General features: G+C 37.4%; 1 protein-coding gene across 10 annotated transcripts in view; it reads right to left on the reverse strand.

Annotated features, from left to right (window-relative positions):
• Positions 1 to 20973, reverse strand: part of CPEB2 (cytoplasmic polyadenylation element binding protein 2) — a 73311-nt gene that overhangs the window by 38525 nt on the left and 13813 nt on the right. For all 10 annotated transcript variants that reach the window (XM_086705425.1, XM_086705424.1, XM_086705421.1 and 7 more), the window contains 2 exons: positions 20075 to 20165; positions 2436 to 2486 (listed from right to left, as the gene is read on the reverse strand). In XM_086705425.1, coding sequence (XP_086561551.1) covers positions 2436 to 2486; positions 20075 to 20165 — 142 coding nt within the window. The remainder of the gene's footprint in view (positions 1 to 2435; positions 2487 to 20074; positions 20166 to 20973) is intronic.

Consider the following 20973-nt stretch of genomic DNA (forward strand, 5'->3'; position numbering starts at 1 on the left):
TACAATTCCTTTAATCAATAATATTTAATAATAATTTAGTACAGGCAGAGGCTTGGTATTGACATCACTTAATTCCCATATTTCCTAGGGAGACAATATGCTAAGAATATAGTTGAACTGTAAGAATTAAAAGCAGCTCAAGGAAAATTTCCCCTTACTCCTTCTTGCCATTTGCCCACTTCTCTCTTCAATGACCTTGATGTCTACAAAAAATTACTTAAATTCTTAATATTCAAATACTTCCCGGTCATAATAAATATACCCAATTTCTTGACCTCTGTTCCCCTCTTAACAATGCTCCCAAATGAGCAAAATAATTTTTTTTCTCTCTGGATCAAATTGTCCCTACTGACCTAAACACATTTTGATGTCCTAGTTTCATTATCTCTTCTGTCCCCTACTCCCTTGCCAGAAGAAGTTCAGAATGTCCAGGACAGCTCACTGTATCGAGCACATAACATGGCTCTGAAGTGGCAGGCTATGAAGAGTGCTCACATAATGAAAAAGCAGATTTGTCCACAAGGTTCAACTCTTGCCTGAAATAAAATATTCTTGTGTCTACTAGGTGATAAAACACTGATAACCTAACATCTAGGTTACTTATGAAGGCTTCAGGCAACTGATGAACTCAATTAGCTTAATAATATTTCGTGTAAAAACAGTGTGGCTCCTAAGCTCTTTGCTCATACATAACTTATGTATTCTATTGTGGTTGCAACATACTTCTGAATCGTGCTAGTGTGGTAGGCACACAGCAATCCCAGATCATCTGTGAATCATCTAACAAACTGTCTCATACAGCACCTTCCTTCAAATGGATCTTAACAGAGTATGTGAAATATTCACAAATTCAAGTTTTTCTACTGACTTGTTTTTAGAAGTTAAAATGGAAATGATCTTTATCACACAGAACGTCCCAAAAGCAAATTATTTGAGGAAGTCAGGATAAATACATAAAGAGCTTGCTGCTTAATCCCATCGTTATTTTATAGATCAAGTTATGAGGATAATACAAAATTATGATCTATTTTCAGTTTGTAAACTCAATTTCATCAATGTAAGTTTTAGTCACAGATACAGAGTTTAGAGACCAGCTACTCAAGTGATGTGTTGTTTTAATTCCATGGTAGAAAAAAAGTTGACTGAAGAAGTCCTGGAATGCGATTTCTAGTGCCCTTCTGGTCAAAGTCTATGTAAGCACCATAATTCACTGAATTCATGAATGTGGCCTGCTGTACTGCTGTAAGGTCCAGCCCAGACACGGCCTCAGCTAGAGAGCACAATTAGGCCCCAGTGTTAGGACCTTGCCAATTTGACCTCTAACCATCCTTCAAGATCCTAACACATACCCCAGGGCTCAGATTGCGCTGGCACGTGGTGGGCAACTCAATATATAACAATCTAAAGTTGAATGAAGCAATCAATCGCACCACAGACACCCTGCTTCTTCAATTTTTCTCTCATTCCAAAATCCTATCTGACACCTTGCCAATCTCCCAGGAAGCCTGGACTTTATTCCCACCCCTCTGTCACTAGAGTCTTTATTACTTAGTATAAGTTCACAAGGTCTAGCTTTACACTGGCCTTTTTTCAACCTTTGTTCCCCAACCTCCCTATCATCTGTTTTCAACAGAGCTTTAGTTGAAATAGAAGAGCCAAGTCATTCTAATGATATAATTATGTATTTTTTAAGTACTATGTCTATTCTTCCTTCTTTCTACCTCTCTCTCTTTGTCCACCCTCTGATTTAAAAATACCTGTATGAAGGATATTTTCACCTTCCATGTCTACTCCCACAGTCACGGGTGTACTAAGTACTGGGACTTGAAAACAATGTCCAACAGAAGAACAAACTTTAATAAAGTTTATTTATCCTGTTTCTAACTCTGGTGAAGTTCACTGTGTAAACTTTCTAGTTAGAATAAATTAAGTTAGCGTGATCACCATATTTACAGAGTCACAAGTATATTCATTCCTTAGTTAACATAAGCACAAGTGCTATACTAAGTAACAAGTTCTACGCACTTTGCAAACATCATCTAATTCTCATAATAATCCTTGAGATTGTTATTCCCATTTCATAGATGGGAAATGAAGGCTCACAGAAGTTTCTAAACAAAGTCATACCAAAAACTAGAAAGCCAATATTCAAACTCAGGACGATCTCCAAAATCTGTGATCAATGAATTAAATCATACTGTCACAAATACATTGCAATAATTGCTTTGACAGCTAGGATTTATATGCCAGAGATCAGAAATAGGCACATTCCAAACTCCTAATTCTGCTTTCTGTACAGGAAACGCTGTAGCTTTATCTTTATACCTATAAAATATTTAACTTCTATGTATATGCAAGGTATAGAGAACCATGTACTCAATTATATTTATTTATAAAAGTCAACTGGAAACATAAAATGTTTGTATACAACTTACCATTTAACATCAACAGATTATCAGTTCCTGGATGTGGATAGCTCAGTCGACCTTTAAAAAGACAGGAAAGGGAAGTTTTAAGATTATGGAGCTATTTGAAAGGCCAAAAAAAAAAAAAAAAAAAAAAAAGGGAAAATGAATAAGGAGGAAATTACTGAAGACAGTATATTTCTTAAATAAAAAGCTAATGTTTAACTCGAAGCATATTAACCAAAATCATCTTTTGAGATTTGAAACCAAAACATAAAAGAGTTAACCTTAGTTCCCAGATCATATGAGGACAATGTGATTTCAGAGCAATGCCTAGAGAATAAGGCCTACTTGTTTTTTGAAATGTAAGAACAATATAGGTATCCTAGTCCTTCACACTTAATATAGGATATAAACATTTTTAAATATTTTCAAAACTGTTTATAATTCTCTTCACAGCTTTCTTTTTCAAAAAATAAAACCGGAAGGAATTTATTATATTCCTAACTAAAAAACCACCTAAATATTAAAATAAAAGATGAGTAGCAAAAACTCATCACAACTTGCCATTTAATTCAACAGTTTTATATATAGCTGTATGTAAATAAGGAAGTTTGATAAAAACATCTTAAACATATTATTATAAATGATATTGCAAGTTTAACCTGTTCAAAGTTTACAACTGATATAATAAAAATATAAAAAATGAAAATACTAAGGTTTAAGAGCATAGTAGCCTCCTATTTCCTTTGAGTCATTCCTCATACGAGAGCTCTGCACTTGATACATGCGGAAAGGATGACAGGACCGTAGACCACTGTGGCAAAGAAAAAGGTATGCAGGGACACTCTGGTTTATTCAGCATTTCTACATCGTAACACTTGTTTGACTAAATGCCAACATTAAGGATGATCGTTGTTTAGAGTCCATTAAAATACTTTCCTCTAATAGAGGACTTTCCTCTAATGCCTGAATCTCTGATGGACTATTAGAAAGGTTCATTAAAATCCACTGAGAAAGTTACTAGAATGAAATGTCTGTGCGATGGCACGTCAGCAGTTTTCAGTGCAGCCCCTTTGCAGACCCTGTGATGGTGCAGGATGCACAGCCGCCAGAAGAGTGACCAGGAACTCTCCGCATGAATCTGACATGATTAGTAAGGAGCACAGATTAACTGTGTCTAGCTTTACCACCTCAGCAAGCACCCTACACACTCTGAGGCCCTGTATTACGCCCACACATCCCATACAAAACAGAGGCTTTTGTTTTAATTATGAAACTAAAGAACTTGATCACCTGCCAGTGGGGGAGATAATTCAATTTTAACATTAAAATATACATATTAGACATATAGTTATAGATATACATGTACACCTATGCATATACACACACTTCATCTGGGCTCTAATTTAACCACAGCAGATTCTGTTTTTAGACTCAACAGGTGAAACAAATGTTACTGTCCTTCAAAAGACAATGCACTCTTATTTACTTCTGCATTTCACATGACACCAGCTAAACTGATAAAGCAGCCATACTCTAAAAACACACAATAAGTCTATTGTTGTTAATATTTTAGTATGGAGTGAGAAATAAGACAGTACGTACAAAAGGTACCGAATACAGAGTTAGAAAGCAGAACTTTCCTAAACTGGATTTCAATATCACGGAGCGTTACTTTGCCTCAAGCATCGTAGCTTACTTTGGAAATATGCCTATTTCTAAACATCTTGTTGCACATGACCAAATTTAGAGAATAATTTAAGGCCATGAAAAAATGCTGTTATTTCTGACTTGAGATGAAAATCACAACCCCTACAAAAGTGGTAACCTGTACTGCTGTTCACTGTAACAAGCTCATTGTCTTGTATACCTACAAGTGTATAGGATGCAGAATATACAAATAAGAATGAGTCTCTGTTTATGATGTAGTATGAAAGACAGAGAGAAACAACTTCAATAAAGCCTGCCAAGTGTTAAAAGAATTATGTATAGCACGCTGTATGAAGAACACAAAGAATATTTAACCAAGGCCATAGATTCAGGGAAGACCTCCTAGAAAAGTAAACTGCACAAAGCTTTAAGCCTGGTTCTACTTCAAAAGACACTCAACGTTGAATCGCCACATAACTATCCTGTAACAGGTTGATTGTTCACTTTACTTATCCCAAGACACAAGTATATTTTCATTGCTAATAGTCTTTTGACTTCTTGGCTCTGAATGGACTTAAAAGCACACCTTACACAAAAACTTCAAAAGATAGATACCTATTTGCAGAATGTGTATTTGTATACATGTTCTAAAATACAGTACTCCAAACAGGAAAATCTCTCAATATAATTAGCCAAACACACCAAAATGAAATAAACAAATCAGACTTCTTTTTAAATTATCTGGTCCCTTTTCCTCAATCACAGCAAAATATCAATACATCTTTACAAGTTAAATTTATAGATAATTTACTTTTACCTGGGATACCATTAAAATTACTTCCACTAAGAACATGCCAATTTATAGTAATAGCTAAAATTTGAGGGCTCGCTCCATGCCAGGAGCTTTTCTAAGTTTTTTTCAACCAATCGTTTAATCCTATGATGATGTGTGATTTAGGTACTACTATCTTCTCCTCTGAAGATAAAGACCCTGTGCAAGGTTAAAAAACTTGCTCAAGGTTACACCACTGGCAGATATGATCCTAGACAGCGTGGCTCCATACTCTTAATCACTATCTTGTAATGACTTCCTAGTTGATAAAATATAGAGAAAGATAGGTATGGTTGGATATAGGGCAAATTCCTATGCTAAATCCATTACAAAATTCATGGGATGATTATGAAGTATGTATTAGGTAACTTATACGTTAACACAGAAAAAACACACATTGGTATAAAATCGGTTCCTCCCTATTGTGTAAAAAGCCCAGTGGCGCAGAGATTGCTAGCTGCACACTGACACCTATACCTGTCAATAATGGGAACCCCAAATCCTAGATAAGCACAGAAGTGCCCAGAGTTACTCCCTTGTAGCTAACGTGTGCCCACGTGAGTAAGATCTGGCCAATGGGATGTAAAACAAAATTGTTATGTGCAGTTTCTGGGAAGTATCCTGGAAGGGAAGATCTTCTCTTTCCTTTACCTTCTTCCTGCTTGCTGGGATGCAGATGTGATGGCTAAACTGAATCAGCCATATTAGCTTGAGGCCGAAGCTGGGTGGTAAGGACAGCAGAACAAAAAGACAGGCGCCTAGATCCATGAACAACACTACCCTACTTCTAGGTGTGGTATTCTTTTGGAAGAGGAAAATACTTCTGTCTTGTTTAAGCTGCTCTGTGTTTTCTGTTGTCCCAGAAGAACCTAACCTTACAAATAAAGCCCTCTAGTACAAATTTGTGCAAACTGAATTTTAGGGAACCAGGTTATAATTTATTATTGTGAAAATATGATAAAGCATAATAATTTCATTGTAGTTTTAATATGGCTACAATTAATGGGTATCTACTGCCTCTTGGCACTTCTTTTACATTAAGATACTATGAAATTTAAAATAAATAACTTTCAAAAATATGTATTTATTCTTAGCTATCAGTGAATAATTAGAGGACCTACAGTATCTTTAAAATTATCTTACTAGTCTATTGTCATTTTAATTATCTGTATAACACGTATAAACAAGGCAATACACGTTGGCCATTTTAGATGTATATTCAAGCAGCCAAAACGCAGAAGTATGACAACTGCATACAATTCATCACATATAGACAAATCACCAATTACTAAAATTTGAAACAATGCTGTATTTAAAGACATGCAGTAAACTAAGCCAGCATTAAAAACGATTTCATACACATTTAAGTTCTTTCACTAAACTACCTACTTAGTCTCAATAAAATGCACTTAAAAATAGAGATGATAAAAAATGACATGTCACTTCTCAGATTTAAACATACTTTTAAAATTACAGAAATGTGAATTAGAAAGGATAAAATGCAGCAGTTTCCCAACATCTCTTAATGTTTGTGTAGCCTTAAGCTGAAAGTCCCAAAATAACCTCCAGCAACCCATTTGCTGAAGCATCGTATTTCCCTTCCCAGATATCACACTCTCTTGGTTTCCTCTCACTAGCTATTCCTTAAATACTCTCTGCTGTGTCTTCCTCCTCAGCTTTGCGAAATGCTGAAGCCCCAGTGTTCAGTCCTGGGACTTCTCTTTCCACACGGCCTCCCTAGGTGATACCATCTACTACCCAAGCTCCATGCATCATCTCTGAGCAGATGACTCCACTTGTATCTCTAACCCCAACCTCTATACCTCAACCCCATACTTCCCCAGATTAGCACAGAGCACCGTCTTCCTTCCATATGGATGCTCATCCCCAAACCCTGGGTTGCCTCCACACCTCACGGTGTGTAATCTGTGTACAAATCTGCCAACAAATCCTCACTGCTCGATTTATAAACACAGACCTAGATCTGATTGCTCTTCACAAGCTCCTTCATGGTTTCCCCGGCCCAAGCCATCTCCATCTCTTCACAGACTACTAGAATAACCTGACAGTCTAGTCTCCATTCGGCAGCCTGAGAGATCCTTTTCAAGCCTCCGTCAGCTCAGGTTTCTCTATTACTCAAAACCCTCCCAGGCTTAGAATAAATATCTGGCCTCTCATCCCCTACCATTCTAACCACGTTGGCCTATTTGCTGTTCCTCAAACATTCCAGGCATACTGCCATTTCAGGATCTGTAGATTTCCTCTTCTATTTAAAATGCATTTGTCCAGATATGACCAAAGCCTATACCTCTCACTTCATTCAGGTGTTTAAAAGATGCCATCAGAGACCATCCTAAAATAGCAGTTTCTTTCTCTATCCCCTTGATACTGTATTTTTTTTCTTCATAGCATTGACTCTTATTATCTCCACCCTTCATTAAAACAGAAGACTCATGAGGGCAGGACTCTTGTCTTTTTTATTCTCTACTGTATCTCTACCATCTAAAACAGAGCCTAGTAGAGGTGCCTGGGTGGCTAGTCGGTTAAGTGTCTGACTTCAGCTCAGGTCATGATCTTGTGGTTTGTGAGTTCAAGCCCTTGTTGGGCTCTGTGTTGACAGCTCAGAGCCTGGAGCCTGCTTCGGATTCTGTGTCTCCCTCTCTCTCTGCCCCTCCCCTGCTTGTTCTCTCTCTCTCTCTCTCTCTCTCTCTCTCTCTCTCGTTAAAAATAAACATTAAAAATTAAATAAATGAATAAATAAAACAGAGCCTAGTACATAACAGGCCCTTAAGTATTTGCTAAATTGATGGACGAAATTATCTCATTCTATTATATGACCCATGAGCTTAATGGAAAGCATAGTACTAAACACGTATTTGTATGTGGGACATTCTCTCATTCTCTCCGTAAACGTAAAAATTGCAGAGTAAGTTTTTATCAGTTCATTTCTACGCCTCTTAAAATGGTGAGAGGGAGGAAGACAAGTCTTGCTTTTGTTGCTCTCTGTCAAGATGAATTTTTTCCTTTCTCCACAAATATTCTTTTTTTTTTAAAGAATACATCCAAAATATGATCTCCAAAGCCCCAATATTCACAGTTGATGATGCCAACCCATTCCTCATTAGTGATGATTAAAATTACTAAAGAACAATGTTACACATTCTGCCAACTACTTTCAACAGAAAAAAAAAATTTTAACCACATATTAGAATCATAAGGAGATTGGGTTACAATTATTATTAAACCAAATACTAAGAGAGGCAGTATGCTAAGGTGGTTAAAAACACAAACTCCAGAGTTCTATCACTTCCTAGCATTGCCACTTGGACAATTATTGTTAGTAAGCCACAACAGTCACCCGAATGGAAGATAAAATATCTACATCTTAGGTGTGAGAATCATGTTTAAGTTAATACATGTAAAGTCCTCAGAGCAGTGTTTGACATGCATCAAGTGCTTAATGCATGATATGTACCATACGTTTTATATTGTGTGTATGTGTGTGTTTCTTATACACACGAACATATTGTACAAATGAAAAGATTCTTCTTACATGCTTTAAATACAAAGCATTGCTCCCACTGGTTTGGTAGACTCTCCTAATATTTTATCATTGTCTATGCTTTACCTTTATTTCCAAATCTAATTAGAAAAAAAAAAAATGGTTCGTAGGAAGTCTGGTAAAATCCACTTAGAATGTGGTCATTACCAACCTTGAATAACTCCAATCTCTGCTCAGATCCAAGGGGCAGGACAGTCATTCCTGACCTCACTCCCAAATCTCAATGCAAGCCTCATAAAAGCCTAAGAATAAGATCATACAAATGCAGAAAAGACCCTTAGATCCAAAGTACCAGATCCCAAGAGAGCAACAGAATCATTCCTTAATAAAAACCATCGATCTAAGTTTCCAGGAAAATTAATCTAGTTAACTCACTCTTAAAGCAGGGCCCCATCATAAATTTTCTTCACTGAATAATGATTTACAACTTTTAAAACTTTTATCTAATTAATATTAGAAAATAAACTAAGAAACATCATGGAATATAGAATATCAAAAAGTTTGTTTCAAGTAAAGTATAACCACAAAAAGAAAGACAACAGCAACAGAGGCTAAACTTAAGTCATTAATCATCATAATGTGTCATCATAAAGTTATTCCAATAAAACTGGTACTAATTAAGATCTATTAAATTAACATTAAAATCAGGTTGAACTAATGGTTGCAAAACTTTAACCTATAATAGTTGTATAAATGAAAATAATATTAAGAATAACAAATAGGCAATCAAGCATTGCCAGTAGCAGTGTTAAATGGCATAAAACCTAAAATTAAGTCAGCAATATATACCTAGAATCTCAAAAATATATATATTAAGCCTATTCTATGGAAATAGACACAAAAAGCTCACTGATTTTCATTTAAGAATTTGAAATACCTAAATTTCAAACTGTAGGGAAATGGTTATGTAAACTATTTTATTTTTATTTTTATTTTTTTTAATTTTTTTTTCAACGTTTTATTTTTATTTTTGGGACAGAGAGAGACAGAGCATGAACGGGGGAGGGGCAGAGAGAGAGGGAGACACAGAATCTGAAACAGGCTCCAGGCTCCGAGCCATCAGCCCAGAGCCCGACGCAGGGCTCGAACTCACGGACCGCGAGATCGTGACCCGGCCGAAGTCGGACGCTCAACCGACTGCGCCACCCAGGCGCCCCTTATGTAAACTATTTTAAATGCATGTAAGTAATTTTTAAGTTTTAAGTAGATATTGACAAAAATATGACTCCTTGTAGAAAAATGTTCAATCGTTCAACCAATAATTTATTGAGCCCTTTCTATTTGTTTGGAACTATAATAAATGTTGACTCAAGATAGAACAAAAACAGAGGTGTTCACTGCTCCCATGACACAGTGTCGTGTGAAAGATACATTAAAAAAGAAAACAAGCTACTGAATCAAAAATAAATGAGCAAGGCACTCCATTTAAAAGGAATAGAATTCTTTAACAATCTTTAATAAAGTAAGCTACTACTGACTAAGCATGTTGGGGGGCTTCACCAAAAAGATAAATAGACTAGGGATTACAGAGACTTCCAACTGAACATGGAGGACTGAATGCCTGTGTCCATCTTTGCTGCTTTCTGAAACCCCTAAAAATGGCGTCATGGAAGTTTTAAAGAGGCATAACCCCATCAGGACAAATAAAATGAGACAGGATCACAGAAGAACTATGTCACCAAATTTTTGGAAGCTGTGAACAGGAATGGTTGAGTGGTTAACTGCCTGTGTAGACCAGAAATCACTGAAATCTCTGACACCTATACTGGTGCGTGCCTGGGAAGACTATCCAGAAACAAGCCATTTATCACAATAGACACCTGGAGAGCTTCCAGAATAAGAAGCTCTAGTTATCACTACGAGTAGATGTGGGGTGGAACTGAACACGGGAAAGTCGAGGACTGCTTTTTAGTTTAAAAAAAATTTTTTTTTTCAACGTTATTTATTTTTGGGACAGAGAGAGACAGAGCATGAACGGGGGAGGGGCAGAGAGAGAGGGAGACACAGAATCGGAAACAGGCTCCAGGCTCTGAGCCATCAGCCCAGAGCCTGACGCGGGGCTCGAACTCACGGACCGCGAGATCGTGACCTGGCTGAAGTCGGACGCTTAACCGACTGCGCCACCCAGGCGCCCCTCTTTTTAGTTTTTAAAAGAATCAGAGAGACACACAGCCCTCTCTCTGGCTTTTCTAAGAAGGCGAGAAGTCAGGCCTCTAGCTCCCAGACAGAAGAATGGACGACATACATCCGGTGTTCATTTCCCAGACTGAAAGAAAAGACCTAGAAACAGACATTGTGGGAGTTCCACCTGGTTGGCTTATAGCAATGCTCACTGGTTTGTCAATCCCAACTACACACACAGAGCTTCCAATCATCATTTTTGTGTCTCATCTTTAAAAATGAACAGACATCAAAAGTCCATAAGATATGTGATGGACACCTCCAGCATGAATGAAAGAACAAAACCAAACAAACAGAAAAGAGGAACGTAGAAGTATAAACATTGCAAGGAAATGGAAAAATAATCCACAAACACTACAATATAGTGTTTAAAGATAAGCACACCAGGGGCGCCTGGGTGGCGCAGTTGGTTAAGTGTCCGACTTCAGCTCAGGTCACGATCTCACGGTCCGTGAGTTCGAGCCCCGCGTCGGGCTCTGGGCTGATGGCTCAGAGCCTGGAGCCTGTTTCCGATTCTGTGTCTCCCTCTCTCTCTGCCCCTCCCCCGTTCATGCTCTGTTTCTTTCTGTCCCAAAAATAAATAAACGTTGAAAAAAAAAATTAAAAAAAAAAAAAAAAAAAAGATAAGCACACCAGAAAAAAAGTATCAAGGAAGAAAAGGAAAGTTCAATGACTTTTTTAAAGAGGGTCCTAAAAGTTCTTCAGAGAAAAATTTTGAAATAGAAAAATCAATAAAAGGGTTGAAGAGTAACAAATGAGGAAATGTCTCCCAAAGTAAAACAAAAGATAAAGCAATGGAAAACAGGCAAGTAGATGAGTATAGGAGGTTAACTATTTGAAGAACAGGATTTCCAGAAAGAAAAATATTAAAAATCGAAGGGAAGAAATGATCAAAATGCCAAAAGTGTCCAAGAATTGAAAGAAATGCATCTCCAAATTAAAAAGGCCCAATGGATGTGCAGTGAAGGAAATAAAGAAATGGAAGGAAGGAAAAAAGGAAGGAAGGAAGGAAGGAAGGAAGGAAGGAAGGAAGGAAGGAAGGAAGGAAGACAGGGCTCCCCTATGCATACACATAAGAAGATCCATACTTCGTTATTATGAAATTTCAGAACCGCAGGCACGAAAATATCCTAAAAGCTTCCAGAAAGAAAGACAAAAATTTTAAAAACACAAAACAAGGCAATCGATCATACAAATTAACAGGTATCATGATGGTAATACACTTATGGTAACCTTGAGAGATAAAAGACAATGAAGCATGCTTTCAGTGTTCGCAATTACAAACATGTAATTCCACACCAGCCTATCATCTTACATAGTAGAATAAACACGTTTTCATACGTATGAGATCTAAAATATATGTCCCACCTGAAGGAAGGTACTATAAAACAGGCCCAATAAAACAAAGGTATAGACCACTAAGAAAAGAGTATAGAGATCAGGACAAGGATCCCACAGGAAAAGGAACTCTCAGCATTCTAGAAGTCCCACAGTGACAGTTATGAAAGGCTGCAGAAGGATGCCTTCAACAGCAGGAAAAAAAAAATCAATCTAAGATTATTTGATGTTTTTAGAGGTATAAGGAAGCTTCAGGGTTCTATTGATAAATTTTGGGATGAATCAGTGACAAGTACTTAGATAACAAAGCAATCAAACCAAAAGAGACAATGATTAATTCCAAGAAAAAGAAGAAAAAAGTTACATTACAGTACAAAACAGATGAGGTTCACCCATGAGTATCTGCATTTTCATGGCAAAACACCTCTTGATTTAATGTTTATTTATTTTTGAGAGACAGAGAGAGACAGCATGAGTGTGGGAGGGGCAGAAAGAGAGAGGGAGACATAGAACATGAAGCAGGCTCCAAGCTGTCAGCATAGAGCCCAACGCGGGGCTACAACTCACGAGCCGAGCCGTGAGATCACGACCTGAGCCGAAGTTGGGTGCTTAACCAACTGAGCAACCCAGGCGTCCCAATACATTTCCTGATTTAAACAAAAATGATCCTATAATCATTTGGAGAGGACAGAGCAGGGTAAGTGTTGGGGGATGGGCAAGTCAAAGTTCACAGTCAACAGATAATACCAAAAATGTAGGAAATTTAGAAGCCTCAGCATATTATTAACAAACGATTACATGAAGAATCCATTAAAAAAAAACATTGAAAGTTAGCTACCTACCTCTAAGGAATGGGAATCTGAAGCAAAGAGAAAAGAATGAGAGAAGACTTCTATTTTTTGTTATAGAAGCCTTATGGCGCTATTTGACTTTTTAACTCAGGTACATATCAAACCAGGTTTGAGGGAAGATAAAAGATTTGACTATTGCAAATATTTTAAACTTATATGTAGTAGACAAAGATTAGAAAAAATTATACACCAACATATCAAGCATGGTTGGTTATTTTAGTTTGTGGAAATAACTGATGATTGAAAAATTCTTCCAGATTTCCCAAATTTTCTTTAATGAACACATACTACTTTTTTTGTAATAAGAAAATAAACATTTAAAAAAGGATAAAGTCCTATACTCTAGAGGGAAATCCTTCATTAGAGATTCTCCGATACCCTTCAAATACTAAAAGCAACTAAAATTCATAGGCCTAATTATCCCAAGTACCCACTTTTACTGTGACAAATTCTATATGAAAAATGTTGTATTTCTTGACTTTCAACCTAAAAATAAGAGTTATGAGCCCATAATTAAAGTCTTAATGAAGATTTGTGGTGAAAACAGGCTTTTAGTAAACCCATATAAGCTCTGAATAAATAAATGTGATTTTAAGAAAATTCGCTGTGGTTTCTGAATGGTTTTAGTTTTAAAGAAGAAAAACTGCATATTGTTGTAATTCAAATTGCATAAACAGCCAAAACTGCCTGAAGAAATAACAATTTGTTTTCAAATTTAATAATATTGTTGCTAACTACTTATTGTTGCAACTACCTGAAAAGAAATATAAATAAATAAAACTTAAAAAATCTCTATTCATGATACTATACTTCACGTAAATTTTCTAAAACAAGAACTTTTACAACCACATTTTCACAACTTCCTCTTTAATCTGCAGACATTCTCACAGAAAACAAAAGTTAAAATCTTGAAAGTTGTACTTTTCTTGAGATGAATTCAATTCTGAGTAGTTTGAAGGGTAAAGTATTAAGGTATAAGGCATATTACAAGGATCAACAGCAAGCATCTCTTAACGTCAAAATAATGAAATGTGCACGGCTTCGATATAAATATGATTTTTTTCAAAGTTAATGATTTTTTTTCTTATTTACCAAGGCCTGTGGTCTGTAGGAAAAAATAAAAACAAATGAAATCCAGGGGAAAGTACGCGCAAATTCGACTCCTTTTTAAAAAGAAATATTTTGGGGATGCTGGGGTGGCTCACTCGGTTGAGTGTCTGACTCGTGGGTTCGAGCCCTGCATCGGGCTTTGCGCTGACAGTGTGGAGCCTGCTTGGGATCCTCTCTCTCCTTCCCTCTCTGCCCCTCCCCACTTGTGTGTCCTCTCTTTCTCTCAAAATAAATAAACATTAAAGAAAAAAAAAGGAAACATTTTCTTTAAAGATTGAAAGCATATATACAGCAATCCCTCTTTGATGATCTTTTTTTCAAGACATGTCATTATACGTGATTTGCACTTTCTGGAACTCCTGAAAAGTTTACTCCAGGAAACACAAGTGGGCCGAAGACAAGTAAAATCTGTTCTGAAGGATGCCTTCCACTCTGCCAGAGAAATCAGTGAAGGCAGTGTACCAGGAGCTTAAGAGAATCAACAGAACTGCTGGGGCATATAGATGATTGGTATTAGTTTTACTCTGCACTTTGCTGTGTTTTAATAATGTCATTAAAATGTTTACAACTTCCAATAGATCTCTTTCATCTTGTTCCCCTGTTCCAGAGTGTCTCCAAGTGTGCTCTCTGCACAGGCCGCAGGGCACAATCTCTGGGACTGGGCTCCTGAAACCCGCCTGATACACATGCTCTCAGAGTTTGAGAATTTCTGCCCAGCTCAACACTTCTTAGGTTCAAAAATGTAAATTCTCACACCAGAGACTTTCGGAAATTTATACAAGGTATTTTCTGACTTAGTACTACAAATTTACATTACGGCCAGCTGAAGAGAACCAGAGGGAAAAGAAGAGTAGAAGAAAAGAGGCAAGAATTGATTCGGTACTACCACAACCATTTAGCACCTTACACAGAAGTAATTCCTTATCTTCTCAGTGAAACAGCACAGATTCTACTTCAGGAGTCTTGGAAAATAGGAGCTTAGCAGTCAAGTGATAAAAATGATGCTAGACGCAAAAATACATAGTAAATAAAGTTCTGAAGGCATCCACTTTTAAACATGTGTTGGCATAAAATCCTACTCTAAATCCTTTTTCCTGATTCCTTTAAGTTGTTTAGGGAACACTGGTAAAGTCATTGTGAATTTCTAAAGCGGATACTTCCAAGAACTGTAATATTAAACTGCACTGCTATCCACAGTTTTCGAATCATTTTTTTTTTTAGCTGAAATTAATTTTTTCTTTTTTCCTCTTATCCTTTTGGGGAGGGGGATAAGCAAATTTTGGTAAAAATGCTTACACAGTAAGACATTTTTGCAGATTGCTGAGGGCAGGGAGGATAGAGAGCTTAACAATAATCACCGTCTTGTTCTTTTGTTTAAAGCAGAATGAACTGACCCACACATACATAGCAAGATCACAGATTATTTAATATGGGTATGCAAAAACAAAACTGCAAAATTGCGAAACTGCAGTTGGCAAAGCATGATTTGCTTTAAGCATTAAAAGAATCTGTATTTGTTCTTCCTTTGAAAAGAAAAATATTGGCCAAGAATGAAGACGGTCATCAGAAAATGAGATGTTAACGGCAAGAAACCAATGCAGAATAAATAAAAATAGATCAGTGTCACGAATACTAAGGAAAACATAAAACGGTGTGTTAGTGCTCACGATCTGGAGAAGACAGCACCTGCTCCCTAGGGCTGAGCAGTTATATCCAGTTATAGCCAGTCAGCATCAGGTAGCCCTAAATGAGCTATGCCAGGACTGTCTGCTTTCAGTTCCTCAAATGTGACAAGCTCTTCCATACATCCCGGCCCCTCTGTCTAGCTGACAGTTTCCGCCAGTAGTTTATCATCTTTGTGCTGTTCAAGCTTAAGGTCTTAGCTTTCTTCACTCCACAGATGAATTAAGTATCTCTCTCCCTTTACTTATGACCTACCCAAGCACCTTATCATCTCCCTCCATGGCACTTCAAACACTCTGGTTATAGATTATGTGTATATAAACATTATATTAATATATCACACGTATGTATGTACATTATACATATAACTATAAGGTCTCTTCTTTCTAGCAGGCTGTAAATCCCTTAAGAACAGAGACTGTATCTGTTTTACACAATTACAGCCAAGGTCTTGGACACTGCCTGGTACAAAAGTAGGCACACTCTACGGACTAACGTGCATCCATAACTCCATCTTTGTTTGCCGTCACTTCACATCTGCAGAGCCCCCATGAGACAAGACCCTTCCTATCTGCTATGCTAACTCACAGAACCTTAACAGTAAATAATAGAGGTTCCCCTACTGACCTGTAAAAACCACTGGAGAATGGGAAAATAGAAACAAGCTGTAAAGTGAAGTATTCTGGACTTCACTGGGGATGGGAGGTGTTAGTACAATCAGTCAGTTCTCAGACCAGTAACCTGCCAGACTTCCTTTGGATTCCAGAGAGCTGCTTGACTGTTTCTCTTCTACTGACATTAACTCTTACCTTGAGTAGTTTCTCTTTTCCTTTAGAAAAGTAAAACTGAATGCCAATTTATAGTTTCTGCCTTTATCTCTGTGGAAGTCAGCCTCCGTGACACCCTCCACTTATGCTTGCCTCCTAGTATTCACATCTCTTGAGTAGCGGCCCCCTCCCCTCCCCCCCCCAGTTGAGTAGGGCTGACCTATGTCACTGGTAGGATGCCATGGAAGTGATGGTGTAAGACTTCTGAAGTTAGGTCACAGAAGACCCTGAACATTAACCTCAAGTCTGGATCTTTGCTCAGGGAGGGGATGGGGAGGGGGGCATCCAGAAAATATATTGTGAGGACACCCCATGGAAAGCTCAACATGGTGAGTAACTGAGTTCTCCTACCAACGGCCTGTACTAACTTGCCAGCCACATGAGTGAGTCACCTTGGAAAAGGAACATCCGGCCCCAGTCAAGCCTTCACATGACTGCTACCTCATGAAATCCTCAGCCAGAACCAAGCAGCTAAACTGCTCCTGAATTCTAACCTACAGAAATTGTGGAGCCAATAAATGTTTATTGTTGTTTTAAGCTGCTAAACTTAGGAGTAATTTGTTATACAGCAATACATAACAGTAAAATCTCTTATCACTTAAGTTCATGTGAAAAATTTTCTAGAAGCTTTCATCATTAATAGAAAGGTAAACAAGAAATTCATTAAAAAATTTACACTGCAACTCCCTTTCCATTAGATCCCATAAGGAAGACAAAGCACATGGCTGACCTTTGAAAACATTTAAAAAGGATAAAGTAAGATTAATTCTATTTTTTGAAAAAAAAAAAAAAAAGACTGTATTAAACTTGTATTAAACAGTGGACAGAGTTTTCTGAAAAGGAATGAAAAGATGAGATGGAAGAGACGGGACACAGGCTGCAGTGCTGCCCTGAAGACAAGGACTAGACAAACGGGGGATGTCCACAGATTGGTTTCTTCTGTTCTGCCACAACCTTGCTTTAGCAGATTTTACCGAGGTCCCGCCCAGAGAAAACATGCAATGATCAGAGTACCAGGAGGAAGATACATGACAGGATGTCCCAGAAGGCAGTGAAGTCTGTACTAGTAAGACAAGAAGAGTCTTTCAGTAGTAGCCGTGGTGCATCAGGACCGTTTTGATAGCCATTTGATGGCAGTATGCACAAGTACCGGTCTTCTTTCTTTCTCTATAGAGGTATCTCTCAATGTTTTTATTTATTTATTTTTTTCTTTTCTTTCCTACCATAATAAATGTAGGATACAAAACACTCCCAATTAGAGAGTTGTGAGGTGCCTGGGTGGCTCAGTTAGTTACACCTCTGACTCTTGATTTCAGCTCGGGTCATGATCTCATGGTTGGTGGGACTGACCTCCACGTCAGGCTCTTGGGAGCCTGCTTGGGATTCTCTCTCTCCCTGTCTTTCTGCCCCTCCCCTGCTCACTCTCTCTCTTGAAATAAATAAATAAACATTTAAAAAAAAAAAAAAAAAGGAACAGAGATTTGTTACCATAATTCCTAAAGGTGGTACTGAGCACATTTTCCCCTTCCCATTCTAACGAAAGAATTTTGCCTTCACTTGAGATTTGTTTTTTAATTATTAAATTCCTCTTGGTCTTATGCTGCTTCCATTTTCTTTTTCAAAGTCTTCTCCAGTTTTATTATAACATAGACTTTAGAAAAAAAGAAAACTTGAAATGAGAATGGTTTCTCTTAACATCTTTAAAAGGCCTTTTTATTTATTTATTTTTTTAAATTTTTTTTTTCAACGTTTATTTATTTTTGGGACAGAGAGAGACAGAGCATGAACGGGGGAGGGGCAGAGAGAGAGGGAGACACAGAATCGGAAACAGGCTCCAGGCTCTGAGCCATCAGCCCAGAGCCCGATGCGGGGCTCGAACTCACGGACCGCGGGATCGTGACCTGGCTGAAGTCGGACGCTTAACCGACTGCGCCACCCAGGCGCCCCTAAAAGGCCTTTTTAAAGACGACTGGGAGAAATGACAATGAAAACCTTTTCATTATTTGCTGGTAACAGCTGATGATGACTTTATCTTACATTAGAATTTCTAAGAGTTTTATTTCTACATAAACCAAAGAAATAAAGAGAGGGAACTTCTTCGTAGTCATAAACTACTGGATTCTATTATCAAACAGTGGATAGAAGACAGATGCCACTGGAACTGTCAGCATAACAGTGAAAGAGAAAAAGATCCCATATACAGATACTCGGAAAGCTAGACTGGGTTTTGGTTAGAAGCAGCTCCCTCCACCCAACCCTCCCACCCCCACCCCCCGCCAAAAAAACCCCCAAAATCCCAAAGTATAATAATCTTTATTAGTTTCTGAGGAGGAGAATTACCATCCCCACACATTGCTAACAATCACTAACGATGATCCCTTTAACTTCTTAAGCCCCTTAAAAATAAGGGAATTAGATAAGAAACTAACAAAATCCAGAAACAGAACAAACCGTTTGGATAACTGACCAGTATTGCCAACACAGCCTCAAGCCACCACCTTGCTGCCGACACTGAAGTGCTACAGTTTTGGGCTAAAATCTTATAAGGGAATTCTTATTTGGCCTTATAGAATTAAAAATATGGACAAATTACCAAGTAACACATGGTTTTGATTCAGAGAGCCAGAACTAACCAGTTAAGCTGCTCCTGAATCCCGACCCGTAGAACTCTGTGAGGTAATATTTATTGTTGTTTAAGCTGCTAAATTGTGGAATAATTTATTATGCAGCAATAAATGACATATCTCTTATCACCCAAGTGCACACAGTTTGCTAGATGTTCACTGTTACTACTGAAAGGCAAGGAGATATATTGCACAAAGAAATGTAAAATAATAAGTAATGTACAGACAAATAAAAACAAGTATGTTAATGGAATATCTTCAGATACAGTTAACAGTAAGGCTGATACTGTGGGATCAGTGGGGCTCTTTTTCCTAATTCGTCCCAACTTGTATGAAACCTCAGAGAAGCTCCCATAAAATATCCCCTTTCAAAATCCTATGATGGTAGAAGAAAAATGGGGAAAGGACAATCTTAGGTTGGAATCACTGTGAACTGTAAATACAAATATTCCAAGGCATTTTTTTTTTATTTCTGCATTTGATAGAATTTTGGAAAAGTTACTTCATAATTTTTTTTTCAAGTGTGTGGGCTGAAGCTAATACGGTGCATGCAGATTTATTTATGTATTTATTCTTCATTCATTTTCATTTGTGTTTAAAGTAGGCTCCACACCCAGCGTGGAGCCCAGTGCAGGGCTTGAACTCACGACCCTGAGATCAAGACCTGAACTGAGATCAAGAGTCCGACACTTAACCCAGTGACCTACCCAAGTGCCCCTGAACTAAACAATTTTAGATCCTTTCTTCAACCTCTGGTAAACTGCAAGATATCTCTAAACAGTGGCTGTTTGTTAAATAACAAGAGACACAGGTTTACATTTCTCTCTGCATAAATCAGCAGGTATCTATATAAGCTACAAAGGAAAAAGTATGACATTTCACAAAGGTTTTTATTAACAAACATAGTACAATTTTATAGATAACGTAAGTGCTACTTAGTGCTCATTTTCCTACATAAAATGGTGAGACAAAGCGGTGGGTGATACAAGAGAAGAAAAAGCCACCTACCCTTAAGAGGATCATGCTCTGCTCTCATAATATCAATAAGGGAGTTTTCCAAAGAGTGCATATTCAAACTGTCATACATTCTACTTCGATCCTAGAAGAAGAGAAAAAAATAGACTCAATATGATCTATACAAGTTTTCAAAAACTGATGATAAATATACCATACCATCTAAGCCTTCTTACATAAAAGAGGACATCTGATTAATATATTACTTATCAGTCTGCATCCCAAGACAGTATCAGTAGCTAAAGATCTCATGAGCCATAATATCTCTTGTATTGGAGAGAATGCTACATTTAAGATCTCCAAAATCACATACCAAAAATAATCTTATTTCACTGGCAGCATTAATACAGTAAAATAATTGCTACTGTTATCACTCTCAACTTAAAAAGATTTGTGAAATGTTATACACGTAGGAAGCAGTTTTAGTTGTTATTTAACTTCTATACTTTTCTCATATATCCAGGAAGACACTGGCACTTGAAAAATAAATATTTTGGGGGAAAGGAATTAATCCCATAATGGCACCACACTTTAAATATCTATCAAACAGGGTACACATTATTTGACTTGGTCAGAATTTCACAACAATAAATGCATAAACATCTCATACCATAAAAATCAAAAGAATGAAACTATTAATATCAGAACAAAGACTAACACCTAGAATACTTATATTCAAATCTTGCTCTCTGAAGTTCTCACATGTTGGTCTCTGCATTTCTAAATCTGCTTTCCCTCCAAACCCTGCAAAAAAGGCAGGGGGTGGAGGGAGGAAAAGGATGACAATATTCCCACCTTCCAAGTTTCCTGCCTCATCAAGTCCCAGAACAAAGTCTTTTGTGTAGCTGGGAGTCTTGTTTGCTAAATGTTAAATCTCTCAACTTGCTTACTAG

Source organism: Puma concolor, chromosome B1, assembly GCF_028749965.1.
Source record: "Puma concolor isolate L17-30 chromosome B1, mPumCon1.1.hap2, whole genome shotgun sequence".
In the NCBI taxonomy this organism is placed as follows: domain Eukaryota; kingdom Metazoa; phylum Chordata; class Mammalia; order Carnivora; family Felidae; genus Puma; species Puma concolor.